The 20,320-nt window shown below is 49.8% G+C and overlaps 1 protein-coding gene across 1 annotated transcript in view; it reads right to left on the bottom strand.

Moving 5' to 3' along the window:
• CHEK1 (checkpoint kinase 1) overlaps positions 1 to 20,320 on the bottom strand; it is a 256,498-nt gene that overhangs the window by 26,492 nt on the left and 209,686 nt on the right. Inside the window, exons 8-10 of the mRNA XM_069614070.1 lie at positions 16,829 to 16,924; positions 14,891 to 14,999; positions 13,719 to 13,896 (exon numbers count right to left, since the gene is read on the bottom strand). Of these exons, the coding sequence (XP_069470171.1) occupies positions 13,719 to 13,896; positions 14,891 to 14,999; positions 16,829 to 16,924 (383 nt within the window). The remainder of the gene's footprint in view (positions 1 to 13,718; positions 13,897 to 14,890; positions 15,000 to 16,828; positions 16,925 to 20,320) is intronic.

Below are 20,320 nucleotides of genomic sequence, written 5' to 3'. Positions count from 1 at the left end.
GTCCGGCATCCTCTTCTACGGGGTCTTTTCAACAGGCTTGCTGGAAGCTTCCCTCCTGGGAGGAAGAGAGACCCTGGCTGTTGTCGGGGTACCCTGGGCCGGGTATGCCCCTACGGCCATAGAGAGTGACGCCACCACCACCTCGATGGAGGGGGACAATTTTGCTTGGTGCACCTGGGCATTCACGGAAAGGCCGGAACCCTTGTCTTGCTTGGTCTTTTCTACGGCCGTGTCGGAGGCCTTGCCCTCTTTGGCCTTCTCCTTCGGGGCCGGGCCCCTTGTCCCCTTTGGCCTTATTCGTCGTCGGTAGGCCGGGCACTGTACCCTGCTTGGCCTTCTCTGGATTCGCTCTCAGCTCCCCCCGGTTAGCCGACTTCCTCTTAGACGAAGAACCAGAATGGTAACTGGAGATCGATGCAGATGGGGAGGACAATTGCACCCCGAGTGTCGCGGGACCCAGAGCAGCGGCGACCCAGACGGAAGCAAACTCGCGGTGCTTGCCCTCATGTTGGGTCACCACGGGTGGAGCTCCCTCAAAGTACTTAGAAGCCCGCTCAGGTTTGCCGGATCCGGGAGAGGCATGCGCCTGGGTACCACCCGGGGCAGAGGCCTTGGCCTGCAGCCATGACTCCAACCGTTGGTGTCGATCCTTCATTGTGCGCTTCGTGAAGCCATGGCAAATCACACAATCCTCTTCCTTATGCATCGGGTGCAGGCAGTACAGACACTGGGAATGTTTGTCGTCCATGTACACATTCTGCAAACCGCAGTCGGAACAATGCTTGAAGAGGGAAGCGCTGTCCTTCTCGTCCGACATGAAGAACTTCTGGAAGCTTCCAAGAAGAACACTCGACGATTACTTCCCTTGAGGGGTGATGAAAGATGCCGAAAAACAGATCCCCGTTAATCGGAAGAATAAGTGATAGAGCACACAGGCCGATTGACCAAAAAATAGGAGTTTTCCTACCATAAAATGAGAAATGCACAAAAGCTCAAAGAGCGAAGCACAAGGACTCCCAACACTTGACCGTGTGGTAAAAATCTGAAGATGGCTGCCAGAGGAGGGGCTTAGGTAGAGGGGAGTCATTGACCCAGAATGTAGGTGATTGGGTCATAGGAGAAAGACAGATTAGAAACAAACTTTTCTTTTACCGAGGATTCCCAGCCAGACAGGGAATATTCATGAGCATGCAAATTCATGCCAGACCCCATACTGTAGAAGTGCAGCTTCTCTTAATGTATAATAGGTTCTGTATACTATTGGTTATAACTTTATATTGTTATTGCATTCATTCAAATGTGTTACTTTAACCGACGTGGCTATTAATACAATAAAAACTGCGGTTTAACTGGGAAAAATAAGCACAATGTGTTTCCGGTTTCAACGTGCGACTACCGATTTATAGCAGTGCTTTCTGTTAGGCGCAAGGGGTTAAATGGCGCTTTGAATCAGTGTTATGCAGAGTGAGAGCTGCGAAAGGTTCCAGCTTCTCGGAAACGGCTGCAATGACAACGTGTACACGGTTCCTGCTTCATTTTCAATATAGTGCACTTTGTCTAATAAGCAGCAAGGCGCTGTAGATAACGCTGCAAACAATAGAGTGCGTTTTAAACAGCCCATAACGGCATTTCCCTTCATTGAAAACGGTTCATTAGGTGCCGAGACCAGTTGGAGTAGTCCCGGCGAGTGTACAGACTGCAGTCCACCCGGGTAATCATCTTTGCTAAAATAGGCGCGAGCATAGCCTTTGGATACAGCACCCAAAGGATCTGTGCAGGACTAAAATGTAAGCTGTGTGCTAACCCTATGTGATGTTAAATGTTAAAAGGTATTTGTATCGCGCACCGTCACCAACGGAATTGGTCCCCAGGCGCTCAGGCGGATCTGTAAATGATAAAGGTGGGATGGGTTAGTAAGGTGAAGGAGGGAGTAGGATAGTGAGAGGAGTGGTGTTCTGTTGGCAGCTTCAGCTCAGTATACACCGGGTGCTGAACTTTGGTACAGGTATCGGATCGGAGTCAGTCCGCATGTGCTGTTGTTCCGGCTTATGTGTTGTTGCAGTGTTGTGAACTGCGTGCGGCTTGTTGTGCGAGAGATGGTTGTGTGAGTTTTGAGTGAGATAAGTATGCAGAGTTTGAGCTTATATTGGTTAGTGGGTTACCTGACCTTTACCATGCCAACAATCACAGTTCTGTCTGAGTGTGGCACTTGTTGGCCCTTACATTCCCATCTAGACGCGGCGCGGGCCAATGTTTAGGACTCCATCCAGGTGTGGTCATGCCAACATTCACACTTATCTAGATGCGGCACAGGCTAGAGTTTAGAGATCCGTCCAGGTGTGGGTCTGCTAACATTCACAACTCCAGGTGTGGCACTAGCTAGCATTCACGTTTTTCCTAGGCGCGGGCATGTTGTCCTTCAATCAATCCTATCCAGATGTGACGCAGGCCAACGTCTATCTAGGTGCGTCTGCCGGTCTGAATATGTTCGGCCGGTACGTACGAGTGGGAGAGTCACTTGAGGGCTTTCGTCAGGGTCTCGGTGTGTGGTCAATCTCTGCAGCCTTCCTTTGTGGCCATTTTCCATGATGTATTATGCTCTGTTGAGTGGTTGTCCAATTTGAGAGTGGCTGAAGTTGAAGTTATTTCCATCATTGTTTTAATGTCTGGGCATTCTAGTGCGTCTCTGCTGTGGTTACACTTTGAAGAGCCATGATTTGAGGAGTTTCCTGAATGCTAGGTGGTTTGTTGTATTCCGTATATTCTTAGGTAGGTCATTCCAGGTTTTGGGTGCCTGGTGAGAGAAAGACAATCCTCCGAGTTTTTTTCTGTTGTAGGGTTTTGGTTCCAGGCATATGTCGGTGCTTGATCTTAGTGTTCTTGTTGGTTGATGTAGGCGTAGTTTGTCGCTTAGGAATTCTGCGCCTTGTTTGTGTATTGCTCTGTGCGTGATGCACATGGCTTTGAACATTATTCTGTTTCAGTGGTAGCCAGTGTAGTATTTTTAGCGCAGGTGTGATGTGTTCTCTTCTGGGTAGCTTGAGGAGGAGTCTGGCTGCTGCATTATGTAAGCGTTGCAGTTTTTTTTTAAGTCGTTCTGGCATGCCCAGGTATAGGCTATTGGCATAGTCTACTCTGGACATGATCAGAGCAATGATGGTAAGTGTTTTGTTGGCGAATGACAGGAACGGAAGGATCCTTTTTGCTGCTCGCAGGAGGAACAAACATTTCTTGATTACCAAGTTTACTTGTGGCTCCAGAGTGAGATGGTTATCCATTAGGACCCCTAGGTTTTTTACAGTGGATGATGGTTCTGGTGTGGTGCCAAGCTCTCTTGGCCATGGGATGTAGGTGATGTCTCCTCCCTTTTCTGAGACAATCATTATCTCTGTTTTGCCTGGGTTGATTTTGAGATGGTTGAGGTTCATCCAGTTGAATATGTCGCGAAGGCAATTCTCTAGTTTGGTGTTTTCTTCTCGGGTGTCTTGTGTGTTGAATATTATTTGAGTATCGTCGGCGTAGTTGTAGCATGTGAGGCCGTGTGTTTTGATGAGTTTGATTAATAGGTACATGAAGATGTTGAATAGGAGCGGGGAGAAGGTTGATCATTGTGGTACTCCGCACGTGGAGACTCTGGGTTTGGATTTACAAGGTTTCATCCATATTGTTTCTGTTCTGTTTGTTAGGAAGGATTTGATCCAAAGTAGGGCAGTGTCCGTTATCCCTAGGCCTTCTAGTCTCTTTATGAGGATGGCGTGGTTGAGAGTGTCGAAGGCTGCAGACAGATCAAGGAGAATCAGAGCGGTGCTGTTGTCCGAGTCTGCGTTTGTTTTTAGGTCGTCCCATATTGCGAGGAGAGCCGATTCTGTTCCTCTCATAGGTCTGAAGCCAACTTGTGCCTGGTCTAGTAGGCAATGCTCTTTTATGAATTCTTGGGTTATTTGGTAGACATACATTTCTAGCAGTTTGGCTATGTAGGGTATGTTGGAGATGGGTCTGTAGTTAGATAAGTCCTCAACGTTTCCTGTTGTGTCTTTGAGTAGCGGCTTGATGCAAGCCGTTTTGAAGGTCTGCGGTACTTTACCTGTTGAGATTGAGGAGGTTCCTGTGGTATTCCACGGGGCCTTGTTCGAGAATTGTTTTGTACATGTCCGGAGGGCAGGGTCTTCAGGAGAGCCCGATTTGTTGCTTTGGTTTACCAGTTTGACGAAAGCCTCCACTGATATTTCTGGGAAGTTTCGTAGTTTGTTTGCGTGTTCCTCGTCTGTGTCGGTGGGGTTTGAGCTGTGAACGCTTGGTCTGTTTTGTATGGTGTGTTGGATGGAGGTTATTTTGTTTTTGAAGTGGTCTCCGATGTCCTTGCAAAGTTTCGTCGATGGGATTGGCGTGTTGATGCAGGCCAGTGGTTTTTTTAATTTCATTTATGATTTTGAATAGTTCTTTTTGAGCGTTTGGTGCTCTGAAGATTCGGTTGTCGTAATGTTTCCTCTTCGCTTTTTGTATTTCCTTTTTATATGCGCGGATCTGTTGTAGGAATTTCAGTTTGTTTGCGGTGGTGTTGTTGGTCCTCCATTCAGATTCTAGTTTTCTGTTTTTCCCTTTCATGGCGTTTAGTGGGGTGAACCATTTTGCTGTAGTTTTCTTGCGTGATGGGGTGAAGGGCTTTTCTTAGGCGATGTCGTCAAGGGTTGTTGCGATCCAGGTGTGAAGTAGGGCAACTTTTTTGCCTAGGTCTGCTTCTTCCATGGTTGATGCTTGTGGCTTGCTGAGTTCTAGGAGCTCGGTTAGGTTGGAGTTTTTTTAGTTGTAGTATTTAAGGATTCGCATTTATCGATGTTAAGTGGATCTTCCATTTTGATGGCCAGTTGTTCCTTGTGGATGATCACTAGTCCCCCCCCCCCTCTTTTGGCTTTTGTTTGGATGCATTTGAAGCCTTCAGGCAGGCAGTTGTTGAGGGTGATCTTGTAGTTGTCGTCTAGCCATATTTCGGTTACAAATAGGATGTCTATGCCTCCTTCTGACAGGAGGTTGTATTTTTCCATTGCGTGTTTGGACATTGACCTTGCATTTATTAGGCTACAGTGGATTCTCTGTGGGAGATTTTGTTTTGAGGTTATTTGTTGTTTGAGTTTGTAATTGTCTGTTCGTGAAGTTCCTGCATTGATGTCGGTAGGATGAAGAACAGCGACAGCTGCTTCTTCATTGAAGCGGTCTAGTAAGTTGATAACAGGGCTGACTAGTCTTGGTGTTTCTGCTGTGATGCTACTCGGATGAAGATCAGCGGTGGTTTCTTCGTTGGGTCCAATTGTTGGGTGGGAGGTGGCATTGCTGGTTGTTGGTACTTCGCCGTATTGTGCGGGATGTAGTGGAAATCTATGTTGCCCCTATGTACTTGTAATGTAAGGGGTAATGGGGTCGGAGCCCTCCCACTCTTGTTGAGTGCCCCCATCTTTTTTCTGCGTGTGTCAGGAAATTCTTTGTATGTTTCGAGGTTTCCGTGTTGGGGTGTCGGTGTACCGTGGTTGTTGCGAGTTAAGGTGTGAGGTATAAGGACTTTTCTCTTGTGGATTTTGTTCCGGTTGTGGCTGTTTTAGGTGGGTTTTCTTCCAATGGGGCTGTTTCTTGTGGGTTCTGTCGGTGTTGTGCGTTTGCGCCTCCTGTTGCACGATCTTGTTCTCTTTCTCGGCGTCCTTTTCTGGTACGGGCCATTTTCCAGTCTAGGCGCAGGCGTAGTATGGTAGTTGGTCCTCTGGCAGGGGAACCAGGAAGGGGTGCGGGGATGGAGGGGATGCAAGGGCCTGCTCCCGGGCACGGGCCCACGGATTACTGGGCAAAACCAAACACCAGGTGGGTGTTTCTACTGGGCATACACTCACCGCGCTCCAAGGATCTGCAAAACAGAATAAAATCAGAGCGCTTTACATTAGCCTGTGCACAACTCAAATGTGTAGGTACTCGCACCTTTGGGGTCCCGATTGTTGAAAATTGAACTTTGCCAGAGTAACAGTGCAGTGTGCAATTCACTGACGAGCAATGCTGCCATCCACGCACATAAAAAAAAAGGGGGGCAAGAAATGTTGTGATAGTTTCAGTTTACAAGTGTAGATCGCCGGACCAAAAGTACTGCATGCGAGAAACTTTGGTGTAATTTTTTACTCCACTCACATTTTGGACATCTGAAAAAAAAATTTAACCCTCGGCTACACCTCCTAAGAGGTACACTTCCTTTTCTCACTTTCCCCATGTGGCTCACTGTCTCCAGAGCCGCAGTTCTCTCTAGGATGGATTAATGCAACAGCCTTTTCCTCTACCTCCCTTCTTGAGCCCTGCGCCCTCTGCAGCTCATTCAAAACAGAAACGAGAGACTCATCCTTGGTCTCAAGCCCAGGGACCGCATCTCTGCGGCGATGAAATCCCTTCCCTGGCTCCCTGTGGCTGCAAGGATCAAGTTCAAGACCCTCTGCATTATTCACAAGGATTTCTGGGGCCTGAGGCCTACCTACATGCAACACTGCCTACCTAAGTACCGTCGCTCGCAAACCCTTCACTCATCTACCTCCAACCTTCTGCAAGTAAGCCAGTCCTCCAAGCGGAGATTTGGCGGGAGATCCTTATCCTCAGCAGGTGCCTCCCCTCTAGAAGAGCCTCCCTGCCACCCTCTGTCTTGAGCCTGATCTTTTAAAGTTCCAGAAACTCCTCAAGACCTTCCTCTTCCTTCTCTCCTGCTCTACCCTGCCAACGTAGTTCTCTGATCCTCTCTCTCACCCTTCTTTTCCTTACAGCATGCAGACAGGCTGCCAAGTGTACCTCAGTCTCACAGGTCCCTGGCACCCCCACCAGACCTCTTTCACACTTGCCTCAGGGCCCAAACAGATGCACTTGCGAATGAACCCGAGAGTGACTCCATTCGCACCTTCCCTGAAGATAGTCTGTCTCCCCTGTCTTCACCCTTTAATTGCACTGGAAAACTGCAGAATCGCTGTCGGGCCTATTTGCTGTATTAGACTTATCGTCTCAGAATTTCAAGGGATCTCAGTGACTGTTTCTTCCCCATGCTCCCACTCTCCTTGAGCGCTTTGAAACACTTGCCTGTGTATAGGCGCTTAATAAATAATCAATACCATACCATACATGATCCGGCGGCCGCCACACAATCATAACATGGCACACTGATATCACAAACTGCACATCCAATCAGGTACTACCTACACCCAGAACAAGTTACGTACCAACTGGTAACGTTCTTTTGACGGATGTTCCTGCAAAGTATTCCACATCTTTGACATGTAATGTCCACAGATGTGCACTTCAGAACCTCTATCGGCAGAGGGCATCCTGCGTCGATTACGTCGTATCGATGTCCCTCGAAGGCCTCCGTCGAGGGCGACGTCACCAGATGTTATAAATAGGATGCACGTCGCCCTTAGCCTACGTTTAAGTTTTCCCCCCAGAACGTGTGCTTGACTGCACATAGCCTTGTGGAACCGTAAACTGCATCGCATAGAAACAGCTCCAGAGGGGCAGGCTGGGAGGGCGATGTGGAATACGTTGGGGGAATATCCAGTCGAAAGAACGTTAACAGTTGGTAAGTAACTTGTTCTTCGAATGGATTGTGTCCTCCAACGTATTCCACATCTTTGACAGACTCCCAAAGCAGTACCAGAAAATGGAGGAGGGAAAAGAATTTAGCGTACCCAATCAGATGGCGGCATAAAGAACCGCCTTACCAAAGGCCATATCCTGACCATGGATTGTATCCAGGGAGTAATGTTTAACAAAGGTGTGGAGCGAAGCCCATGTAGCGGCATCACAAATATTCCTAATAGGAGCAACCCGCTGAAGGGTGGTGGGAGTAGCCACGCCCCTAGTGGAATGAGCTCTCAACCCTTCAGGTGGGTCCTTACCCGCCAATCGGTAACACTCTAATGGTGAGGATAATCCATCTGGACAAGGTCTGTTTTGTAACAGCCTGGCCCAATCGGTGTCCAGCATATCCTACAAAGAGTTGATCGTCCACTCTGACTCTGGACATCCTAGAAATGTAAAAGCTCAGAGCTCTCCTAGGATCCAAACGATGGAGTCACTCCTCTTCCTTACCAGGAGGAGGATAGAAAGACGGGAGAACCACCTTCCGACTCAAATGAAATTCCGATACTACCTTAGGTAGAAAGAAAGGAAGAACCCACAGTACCACATTGTCCTTGTGGAACACAGTAAAGGGTGGCTTAGAGGAAAGTGCCCGCAATTCACTCACTCTGCGAGCGGAAGTAACCACAACCAAGAACACAGTCTTGAAGGACAATAATCTCAAAGAGTGCAAAGGTTCAAACGGAGCACCCATGAGAGATTTCAAAACCAAATTTAAATCCCAAACCGGCACCTGGAAAGGTGATGGCTGGAACACAGTCAGTCCTTTAAGAAATCAAAAGGAATCTTAAAGTAAGAACTTTCTTCAGACGAGCGCTTAAAGTTAAACAGTGCCGCCAGGTAACGCTTAATGGTACCCACTTGAAGGCCCCTGTGGGCCAATGAAAGACAAAACCATAGGAATAGAGCACTGAAAAGGATCAACATTGTGACCTCTGCACCAGTCGCAGAACTTGCGCCAACAGCAACGGTACAGGGATTTAGTTGCAGGCCGGCTGGCCGAAAAAGCAACACCTCCATCACATCATCTCCCAATCCTTATACCTCAACCTTTCAGATACCAAGCGTGAAGGATGAGAGTCTGGACCTCTGGATGGAGAACCTGATTCCCCCCGCCCCCGGACCCCGCCCCCTCACGCGAGAGCAGATCCTCTCGGTAGGGAAGATGGCCGTGGAGGACAGATGGACATTTCTAGAAGGTCCGGGTACTACACTCTCCTAGCCCAATCCAGAGCAATGAGGATCATGTGGGAACTGAACCTCTGCAACACTTGAGGAATGATGGGGACTGGAGGAAACGCGTACAGCAGTGGGAATGACCAATCCACTATGAACGGGTCTCCCAAGTCTCCTCTCAGAGGAAATTCCCTTGAGCAGAATCTCTGGTACTTGCGGTTGACACTGGTGGCGAAGAGATCCACTTGCGGGGTTCCCCAAAGGGCGAAGTTCTCCTGAAGGACTTCCTGAGCCAACTCCCACTCATGAGAGATCATGCTCTGCCTGCTCAGAGCGCCCGCCGCCACATTTTCATCTCCGTCCAGATGAACTGCCGAGATCGAAATTCCCTGTTGGATGGCCCAGAACCAGCGAGAGTTGCATTACCTCTATGCACAACGGGAGTGACCCTACCCCCCCCTTTTTTGTTGAGATAATGCATGGCCACTGTGTTGTCCGTCACGATCAGGACACTCTTCCCCCGCACAGGCGGCATAAAAGCCTTCAGGGCTCGCCGGCCCTCAGCTCTAACAGGTTGATGTGGAGTTTGACGGAGACCAATGACCGCTGGTGGTCAAGTCTTTGGCATAAGCGCCCCATCCTGTGAGGGAAATATCCGTCACTACAGTCACCCCCGGCCATGGTTGCCAAAACAGCTCCCCCTTCATCAGGTTCCCCTCGTTTGCCCACCACAGAAGATCCTGGGAGATCGAGAGTGGAATTTGAACGGGACCCGACATCTTGCCCGAGAACTGCGACCACTGCATCTTGAGGACCCATTGGAGGGATCTCATCCGCAGCCTGGCCTCTGGCACCAGAAAAATGCAGGATGCCATGACACCAAGCAACATTAAGAATTGGAAAGCCGGGAGACTCTGGGCCTGTTGAAACCTGTCCACCATCTGCACAATGTGATGAGCCCTCACCTTGGGAGGCGAGCACTTCCCCAAGGACGTGTCTAACACAGCCCTGATGTACTGGAGCTGCTGGGAAGGTGTCAGATGCGACTTCTTGAAATTGAGGGAGAAGCCCAGCCTGTGGAAGGAGCTGCAGGTATGACCAAGGTGATCCAATGCTTGCTCGGGAGAGCGCGCCCAGATCAGCCAGTCATCCAGGTAGGGGTAGACGTGAATCCCCCCCCTCCTCACCTGAGGTATGCTGCCACCACCAACATTAGCTTGGTGAAGACCATCGGACAGAGGTCAATCCAAACGGCAGGACCCGAAACAAAGTGCGAGTCTCCAGCCGCAAACCTCTGGTACTTTCTGTGCTTGGGATGAATCGGCACGTGAAAATAAGCATCCTGTAGGTTCAGAGACACAAGCCAATCCTGAAGTTGAAGGGACTGGAGGACTTGAGAAAGAGTAACCATCTTCAGCTTGTCCTTCCTGAGAAGTTTGTTCAACCAATGCAAGTCCAGGATGGGTATCAATCCCCCGTCTTTTATTGGGCTAAAAAATAAGGGGAATACCATCCCTTGTTCCTCTCTGCAACAGGCACCAGTTCTATAGCACCTTTCTCCTGCAGAGTTAAGATTTCCTGTGCAAGGAGCGGATCTGGAAGCTTGAAAGAGTTTCCCCGGTGGATTGTCGTATGGCTGCTTTAGGAAGGGAAGGCAGTAGCCGTGGGCTATCGTATCCAGAACGCATGCATCCGAAGTAATGGTTCGCCACTCTTCGAGATGCTGAGATAGCCTGCCCCCAACCAGCGAACCATGGGACATGGCCTCATGACTGTTTGGAGCGGTTGCGGCAGTGCCTGAAGGCAAAGAGGCAGCTGCCTCGGCGGCTTTGGCACCTCTATTTCCCCAACCACCACGGGTACTTTTTCGCTGGCCCCTTTGACTGGCGGCCCCCCTCGTTCTACCAAAGGAGTAGTAACGAAAAGAACCTCCCCTCCACTGCTGTCCCCTAGGACGAAAAGGCAGAGGTTGACGCACAGCTGCGCTTAAAGATTTTGCCGCAGCTTTCGAGGTCTGCAATCTCAAGGCTCTCGTCAGCCTTGTTGCCAAACAAATGTTCGCCATCAAAGGGCATGTTCAGAAGACAGGCCTGCACATCTGGAGCAAAACCTGACTTCCGCAGCCACGTAAATCTGCATATAACGGTGCTCGCATCCATGGACCGGCTAACACGGTTGGCCGTCTCCAAACCTGACTGAAAGGTTTCGCACATGGCATCCTTGCCGTCTTGCACGAGAGCAAGGATGCCATCCCTTTCTTCCCCCTCTGGAATATGCTCAGCCGCTAAAGAAACAGTTCCACAGAGTGTGTGAGAACCTTGCTAAGGCACAGGTGGAGTTGGCAGATTTCAATGCCATGCTCCCCGCAGAAAATACCTTCCGAGTCCAACCGTCCAAGTGTTGGTCGTTCTTTTCAGGAGGGTTGGTACTGTACACTGCCTGCCACGAGGTGGCCGTAGCCGCCTGAACCACCAAACTCTCGTGAGTGGATAAATAGCTGAGGTCGCTAACGGAAGGGAAGTACTTTTTTGTCAAAGATTTATTAACAGCTGGAAGAGATTCCAGTGACTGCCAAGTAGCTGCCACCCTTTTCTGTAAGGTGAGATGAAACGGTAACACCGGGTCAGAGGACGGACCTTGATCTAAAATGTCAGTTAGATCATGCTGCACAAGGTCTTCAGGAGGACTGGACCAGCCCAGATACTCCAAGACCCCAGCCATGAGCCGCCTGTATGAAGACTCAGAATGAGCCCCAGACTCAGGCCACCAAATTCCACTTTCGGAGAAGTGTCCAACCCACTGGCATCATGAAGGGTTTGCCTCAACTCCTCCAACTGACTGCCTGCAGAAAAGATTGGAGCCACATCAAGTTCACCAAGGTCCTCAAATTCAGACCTTTGTTCCTCTTCATATTAGGTCGTCCAGAGGGAATTGAAACCCTGGCCTGGAGACAGAAGAGGGCCTGGAGTCCAATACTGGCCTCACAGACTTTGCCGTAGACTTCTTTGGAGGATCCACCAAATCAGGGTACTCCAATGGTAAATTGCGGGCAAAAATACCCAAAGGCGTCGAGGGCGCAGAAGGCTTTGACAGCGAAAGCATTGACAACCCCGGCGTCATGAGCGCCGAAGGCTTTGGCGTCAACACTGGTGCTGACGGACGGCACAGTGGGCTGATAAGACGGCAAAGCGTCGACGTCCGAGTCGAAGGGACACGGCGCCGACTGAGTCGACGCTGGCTTCGAGCCCTTAGCAGGTTGCAGCGTCTCTCCAGCGACGAGGACTGAGACCTGGAAGCACGTCTCTTGTGACTATCCGAAGCCTTGTCCGAACAGGACCTCTAAGGTTCCCGGTGCGAGTCGCGTCGCGGGCCCAAGCCCGAAGGCGTGCGAGCCACAGTACGAGACCGTTCCTTGCCGGCTTCGTTAAAAGGCGCGACCGGAACCGTGCCCTGCGATTGAAATATCGCTAACATTTGCTCCTTAAAGGCAGCCCATTCCTCCCGAGTCGAGGACTTCGTCGGGTATGCCACTTTCCTAGCTGCACCATTCTCAGAGGATGACGGGGAAGGCGACCAGTGACTGCGCTTCCGAGAACGCTGTGACGAGGAAGAAGAATAACGGGAACCACTCCGTGACCGAGAACAACAGACCTCCTCCTGACGCAGAGAGTCGCCCCCTGATTCGTCGCTGGACACCCCCTTTGGTTTTCGATTTAGAAGTACGGAACTTACAGGGCTTAGAACCCCTACCTCCCTGGAGCTTCCCCTTATGCTCCCGCAAGGCCTTGGCAGTCAGTAACTTTTGAACAGTCGGAGTCGTGACTCTCTCCCAAGCACCAGAAACAAATGTGATGCAGGTCGGTGATAGACATTTTTGACTTGCAGTCCCGGCAAGTCTTGAAGCCAGACCGAGGAGTTGGAGGGGTCAAATAAAAAAGACATCTCAATGATGAAACACACGAGGCGCGCCGAGTACTCGAAGCAAACACGTTTGCGGAAAAAACGGAACTGAGGCTACGGGCGCCGTGCGTCCTATTTATAACATCCGGTGACATCGCCCTCGACTGAGGCCTTCGAGGGACAACGACCCGACGTCATCGACACAGGACACCCTCTGCCGAAAAAGTTTACGAAGTGCACAGCTTTGGACATTACATGTCAAAGATGTGGAATACGTTTGAGGACACAACCCAAATCGAAATCTGTACGTGGACATTTTCACTGACATTTTAAAACAAAAAGTAACTATTACATTAACTTGTTTATTTTTAAATACAAAATACATTAAAATGTGTAACAACTTCAAAACTGTACTCAATATTTTTTAAGTATTAATAAATTCAAATAACTATTAACATTAAGTAAAAATGGCTGACATTCACCACACAATACAAATGCAGGCAAAGAGTGCAAAAAGGGGTGTTTTTTTTTTTAAAGAGTGAGATGGGTGGGAATGGGAGGAAAATCCTATAGGTTTAACTTCAAGATGGGCGTTAAATGAGTGGAACACATTGCCAAACAGCACAAATCCATCCTCATGTGTCATCTGCATTGAAATTCATTAAAGACCCTCCAAGCCCCCATTTTAATATCTTTTGGGAACGTTTTTATTTTAACGACAATCAGCTTAAAGTAGCGCTTTGAGTGCCACTGAATAGCTAAAACTACAAAGTATGGATTACTTCAAAATGCCTAGGTTTGCAACTAAAATCTATTCTGATTGGCTAAAAATACTCCAGCCAGAAGAACGCTTTTGTTCCATACAAATTCCTTTTACCCGCCCCAACAATCACAAGGTAGCCAATGAAAAAAAAACACTGCCCTTAAAATCCAATCTGTGGTATGTGAGCGAGTAAGGTTTTGAGCTGCCGTGTTTGAATGCTGGGGTACCATACCTGCGAGGTTCCTGGGGTGCCCAGTAACTGGCTGTTCAGCAGCATATGGTCCGGACACACGGGCTGTGAGAAGCTTATTCCCTGCACAAGTGTGTCTATGCAGGAGTGGCTCGGGTCCCAGGATGAGAGTGCCGTGCGAGGCTCGGGCTGCGTGCTGGAGTATCGGATCCTGTCCTCACTGAAACAGAGCATAGACACATGTGGGACACAATATACAAACGAGGAGAACAAACCGCTCACACAGGCAAGCAGACCCCACCATGTATGAAGAGCAATACATACAGGCAGCTTCGAAACATGCAACGGTTAGCTTTGTGACAGGGCCTTGGTGTGTATTGAGGAAAAACATTTAGCATTATGCTATGGTTAGAACGAACATGTAAAGCTACACGTAGACAATCTTCAGAAATACATGTGCAGCCCTTTGTATGTTCCCACTCTGGTGCATTTGCATATCTAGGGTTGGCATATGTCACCCAAAGAGGGCCATCTGACGGGATTATTGCTCTCCGTGGCAGCGGGCAGCTTTGGAAGAGCATTTCCATGGGGCACTTGCAACGTGAAACATTAAGGCTGAGCAACTGCTGTCCCCATTCACTTCCTGCCACTTTTCCCTGTGTTCATTCATCCGCATTAACAGGAAGGACCCATATCTCCAAACATTATTGGGTGCAAGTGAGGGTGAGGGTTAAACGCTTGTTCCAAACAAATGGTGCACCCAATTCTCAAAGGGCATTTGAAGGCGCGCATCAGGGATGCGCACAAATGCCCTTACTGACCCCTTTGTGCAAGTCGCTGGGCGCATTAAACTGCATCCCTGTAGTCATATGCAGCAAATGGGCATTCCATTGCACAGGTTACACAGAACCCCCTGCAAGGCAGAGGTCATCTCTGAGGAACGAGCCGTCACATTATTCTCAGCCTACCAGAAAGAGCCAGTATTTGCAGCACTTTGAGAATCTCAACCGAAAAGTGTAACAGATCACTTAACATGGCAAACCACACAGCCATAACAATATGCATCGACAACACATAGCAGTGATGAACACAACATGTAGCTACAACACACACACAGCCGTGATGACCACAACATGCATCTACAACCCAGCTCATGCAGTCACCCGCTCAAGGGTCAGGCAGTCACCCGCTCAAGGGTCATGGATCATACTGACCTGAGCGCGTTGGTCATGGGTGACAAGTCCATGTCTGAGCGAATGTGTTTGGCAAAGCCAGCGGCAGAGTCGGGGGGGCCCCCTGAGGCCACGCGAGATCTCTTCACATCTAAAAGAAATGCATTCAAACAGGCCAAATTACAGCACTCACAAGGAATCCCCAAAACCACTTCCACCCTCACGAGCAAGCTGCACCATGCAAGACTATGGCAATGCTGTGAGTGTACAGGGAGTGCATGTCTGCAGCAGTACCATGCAGGGTGCCCACTAAAATAATGCTTGTGCCCAATAAATGCCAGCTCATTGGCACAGACACTATTCTGAGAACATGGCAGTGGTAAACTGAGTATTAAATGAGATGTATGAATAGCCCAGAAGCTCCATTCTGGAGGTGCATATCGCCTCCCACCTCTCTGCATTCCTACTGAAGTGGTACTCGTCACCCACTTAGAGGAGGGCAGAGAAAGGGCTTTCGCCTTTGGCTTCACAAGGTGAGAGGAATGTTCGTGCTGCTCTTGGGTGATATAGGTTTTACTGGGAGCTTGGAAGAATGTACAGGTGCATGCTGCACTCCGGCATTTGGTGTGTCCAAGCCTGCATGCACTTTATAGCAGCCACGCCCTTGTGTGGCCATATCTAGATTTCCAGTAACAATTTTCCCGAATGGAGGGATTTTTAAAAAGCAGCTCACGGGTATCAGGCATTAACCAGACAGCAGCCATTCTTTTTGGAAATTAGGTGTCCACAAATCTAATGTAAAGAGTGCACGCAAGACTTCCAGACGTGTCCTGCTGCTTCTTACACACATGCTCCAATAAACAGCAGAGCATGTTTGTGAGGCGCCACCTGGCCTGCGATGGAGTCACCTCCGTGGTCGCCTTCACCCAGCCCGCCAGACGCAGCGATCCACACCCTTCGTAAAGGACTAGTACTTCAGAGTCCCTGTGTGCTTCCTGGATGCCACCCCATATCCAGAGATGCTTTCAGCGCTCGCTGGCAGCAGGCCTTCCATTTCTCTGGAACAGTTTCTCGAGTGGGATGCAAACAGCACATCAGTCCTTGTGCAGAGTACACACAAGGTGTTCAGAAGCAGCTGTGCTCTAGGGTGCAGACCCTAGAGACAAGCCTGTGCTGTGCACGGATGCAGACCCTAGAGGCAAGCCCGGATGCAGACCCTAGAGACAAACCCGTGCTGTGCACGGACGCAGACCCTAGAAGCAAGCCCTGATGCAGACCCTAGAGACACGTCCGTGCTGTGCACAAATGCAGACCCTAGAGGCAGGCCCGTACTGTGCACAGATGCAGACCCCAGAGGCGAGGCAAGCGCGTGCTGTGCACGGATGCAGACCCTAGAGGCAGGCCCGTACTGTGCACAGATGCAGACCCCAGAGGCGAGGCAAGCGCGTGCTGTGCACGGATGCAGACCCCAGAGGCGAGGCAAGCGCGTGCTGTGCACGGATGCAGACCCCAGAGGCGAGGCAAGCGCGTGCTGTGCACGGATGCAGACCCCAGAGGCGAGGCAAGCACGTGCTGTGCACGTAAGCAGACCCCAGAGGCAAGCCCAGATGCAGACCCCAGAGGCAAGCCCGGATGCAGACCCTAGAGGCAAGCCCGGATGCAGACCCTAGAGGCAAGCCCGGATGCAGACCCTAGAGGCAAGCCCGGATGCAGACCCTAGAGGCAAGCCCGGATGCAGACCCTAGAGGCAAGCCCGGATGCAGACCCTAGAGGCAAGCCCGGATGCAGACCCTAGAGGCAAGCCTATGCTGTGCACAGAGGCAGACCCCTGAGGCAAGCCTGTACTGTGCACGGATGTAGACCCCTGAGGCAAGCCTGTGCTGTGTCCGGGACGGATGCAGACCCCAGGGGAAGCCCCGATCCTCCCCATTAGGACCGAGGAAGGGGAAGGGAATGTGGGCGGTTAATGGGAGCAATTACCCTTCTTGGCGGTCTTCAGGTACCAGCGATCCTTCTTGATTTCCGGAATCGTCGTTCTAAAGCTTGGGTTATCCGTTAATATTTTGGTTAGAAAAGCTAGAAAAGAATAGGTACAACATTTAAAACCAACATTATGAATTCAAAATTCTCCCCACTAGAACAAGCATAAGCATTCTGCACAGTCTCAGTAAAATCCATTATACATTCCGACTTTACCTCCAAGGAAACCATAAGGATGCGCAGGGCTTTAAGTGTGATGGGGCCGGAAAGTCGCCAGCAAGGGCTCCCAAGCCAGGGCCCACCACCGACTAGCCCCAGCAAGCCGACGTGTAGAGGCTGCACGGTTACACAAGATGCCTGTACTGACAGCTGCAAGCGTAACCGTGCAGTGCGGGCTGCCTGATGTATGTACTCTAAACAGGAGGAGGGCTGCTATCACACCTTTTGGTGCGCTCAGCCCCTCCTTTTGTTTAAAAGGAGGGGGCTGGACTCAAAGGTAATGATGCAGTGTGCCCCAGCTCCACCTCTTTTACCAGCCACCCCCCACCCCGGGCCTTAATCGAGGGGGGGGCTCTCGTTAGGGGGCGTGTCCTTAGGCCACACACTCTAACGATAGCACCACCTTGATTTCCAATCCCACTTAAAGCACTGGGGATGCGAGTCAGCAGTCAACCCTCCCAGTGAAGTCCATCATGTCTCGAATCCAGTCCTGGTGCCAACATCGCATCCAGTCACCCTGGGAGTAGGATGGACAGGATCAGCCCTGATTTCCAAACACCCCAAAAGTGCAACTAGTTAGGAAAAACAGGACCTTTAAAAAAGCAGTATTCAGGATGGCATCTCCCAAGATGCATCAGATTTACAGATCCAAAACGTGAAGCAGGTTTTGGAGGGTCTTCTGGTGATTCAGGATATAGGGAAACACTTGCACATCCTGGGTGACCCCCAGTCAATAAGTTGGGACCCTCGCAGCATCAGGTGTAAAGAAAAATAGATTTTTAAAAATCTCCCTCCACTGCGACAGGATTTAAGAAAAATACTTCCATCGCATTTCCCAAAGGTGTGAAATGTCAGGAAAATCTCACAAATCTTTTAAGGAGCCTTCTTAGTTAAGGAGGAGGGATGGGGGGGGGGGGGAGGGGGAGAAGACTCTCGTAAACATTTCTTTGTAAATTGAATCAAGTAAATAAAAAATAAAAAATATTCCCCTTTACTGCACCTTTCCTTCCATCTTTAAGGAACCCCCAGACTTTCTGCTTTTATTTTTGAATCTGACATGTACTTTTTACAGTGCAGTTAAGACTTAAACTCAATAGTGCAGCCAGCGTGTTCTGTGCAGGTAACTCAAAAAGTGCAGAGAGAGGGGATTGTAGGGTTGCAGAGACAGACCACAGGTGCTAGGGGAGGAGGCATTGTGAAGTGCAACTTCACATGCAGGAGCCTGGGCCCAAGTTCAGAGGGTAGCCAGGTGACCAGTATGTGGAGCAGTCGGGACATCAGCAGGGGAGAGGAAGAGCGGAAGCGAAGAGGAAGGTCTTGAGTTGCTTCCAGAACCGGAGGTGGTTCTGCTCAAGTTTGAGAGAGGCTGTTCCAGAAGGAGGTCGCAGCCGAAGAAAGATCTGCCCCAACTCTCTGCTTGGAAAAGCGACTGACCCTCAGAGTTGGAAGTGGATGAGTAGAGAGCTCGAGAGGGGAGATGATTAGGAAGAGAGAGTTCAAGGTACTGCAGTCCCAGTCCCCAGAAAGCATTGTGGACCATGCAGAGGGTCTTTGAACTTTGTCCTTGCTGCCACTGAAGAGATTTCAGAACTGGGGGAATACGATACCAGGGCTTGAGGCCAAAGACAAGTCTCACAGTCCTGTTCTGGATAATTTTAGAGGAAGAGTAGAGGCAGGAAGATTTAGAAAGAGGCTGTTGCATTAGTCCAGCCTAGAGAGGACCAGAGCTCTGGCGACAGTAAGCATCCAGGGGAAAGTGAGGAAAGTAAGAATACCTCTGAGGTGGTGCAGCTGGTAGTGTTACTTCTTAGAGACATCAGATGTGAGGAGAGAAGGCGAGGGGGGAATCTAAAATGACCAAGGTCCTTAGCCTCACAGGTAGGAGCAGGAAGAGCGCCCAGAGTGGGCGGCCAGAGAGAAGAAAGGAGGGAATTGGTGTTCTGATGAGGATCTCAGTCTTAGTGGTATTAAGGCAGAGATCATTAGCGGCACACAATTCCTGGAATGCGGACAGTCTGCAATGAGAGAAGAAGAGGTAGCTGAGGGGAGCCTGAAGGAGAGCCGGGTGTCATCCTCTAACACTGAACGTTGAAGCAGAAGGAAGTGATGGGAAAGAAGTGCCAGGCATTGGATGAAAAGCCAGGGAGAGAGGTTAGACCCCTGGGGAACACCACAAATTGAGAGCGAGAGCTAGAGGAAAGACCCCAGTTGGACCTGGGAGGGTCGGTCAGTGAGAAAGGAGGTCAGCCAGGCCAGGGCCTGATCAGTGATACCCAGGTTATCACGGAGGCAATTGAGCAGGATGGCATAGTTGACTGTATGAAAGGCAGAAGATTGTGGAGAATGAGGACAGAAAAATGGTTAGAATCAAGGTTAGAGCAGATTTTCAAAGGTGTTTAGGAGAGCAGTTTCTGTGCTTCCGGCAGCTCTGAAGCCAAACTGGTTGTCATGGAGACAACCAACAGATTCAGTGTGCAGATTAAGCTGGGAGATGGCCAGCTTTTCCAAGAGTATTCCCAGGAAAGGAGTGATGGAGATCAGGCGATAGCCAGACAGGAAGGATCGGCAGAGGGCTCCTTTACCAGGCGGTGCCCAAGGGAGTGCTTAAGGGGGGCAAGGGAAGGTTACAGGGGCAAAGTAGTGATTGCAGAAATCGGCCAATGCTGGAGCAAGGATATCGATGTGGTCCTTTATGATGAACAGCAGAGAACCTGTTTTCACAATACTTTCATAGATCAGACTGGTCTAGAAACAGTCAGGGGTGAACAAGGGAAAAGGAAGGAGGAGAGACTGCCACAGGCGGGCCAGGAGTGGTAGGAGGAAGAGAGTGGTGTATGGAAACCGTGGCATCAACAGTTAGACGACAAGGCAAGTGATCACAGTTCAAGGGTGTTTATTGACTTAAAAAGGGTTTGAAAATGCCTAATCTAATCCTAAATCTACAGATGGCAGCAAGCTACGACCATCAAAAAAATAACAGTCCTAGTGGTGTCTTGTCAAAATAAAAGGGCCTATACTAAAAAAAAAAATATTCCCAATCCTTACCTCTAAATACAACAAAATGTGAAAGGGGCATCAAATGTAAAAAGGAAAAGTGTCCAAAAGAATGTCACAATGGCAGAATGTCAGAATGGTAGAGCAATAAAGTTCCCTTGGCCACATTTTCAGCACAGGGTAAGATAGAGCACTCGGGTTCTATAGCCCACTCTGGCTTCTCTTAGCACGAGGAGGATGTCTCCAAGGCACGACAGGACCTTCTAAGACAGTCTCTTA

This window comes from Ambystoma mexicanum, chromosome 9 (assembly GCF_040938575.1).
Source record: "Ambystoma mexicanum isolate Mex_15411 chromosome 9, UKY_AmexF1_1, whole genome shotgun sequence".
In the NCBI taxonomy this organism is placed as follows: Eukaryota; Metazoa; Chordata; class Amphibia; order Caudata; family Ambystomatidae; genus Ambystoma; species Ambystoma mexicanum.
The sequence above is the reverse complement of the archived record's forward strand: the minus strand, read 5'-3'. Positions and strand labels throughout refer to the sequence as shown.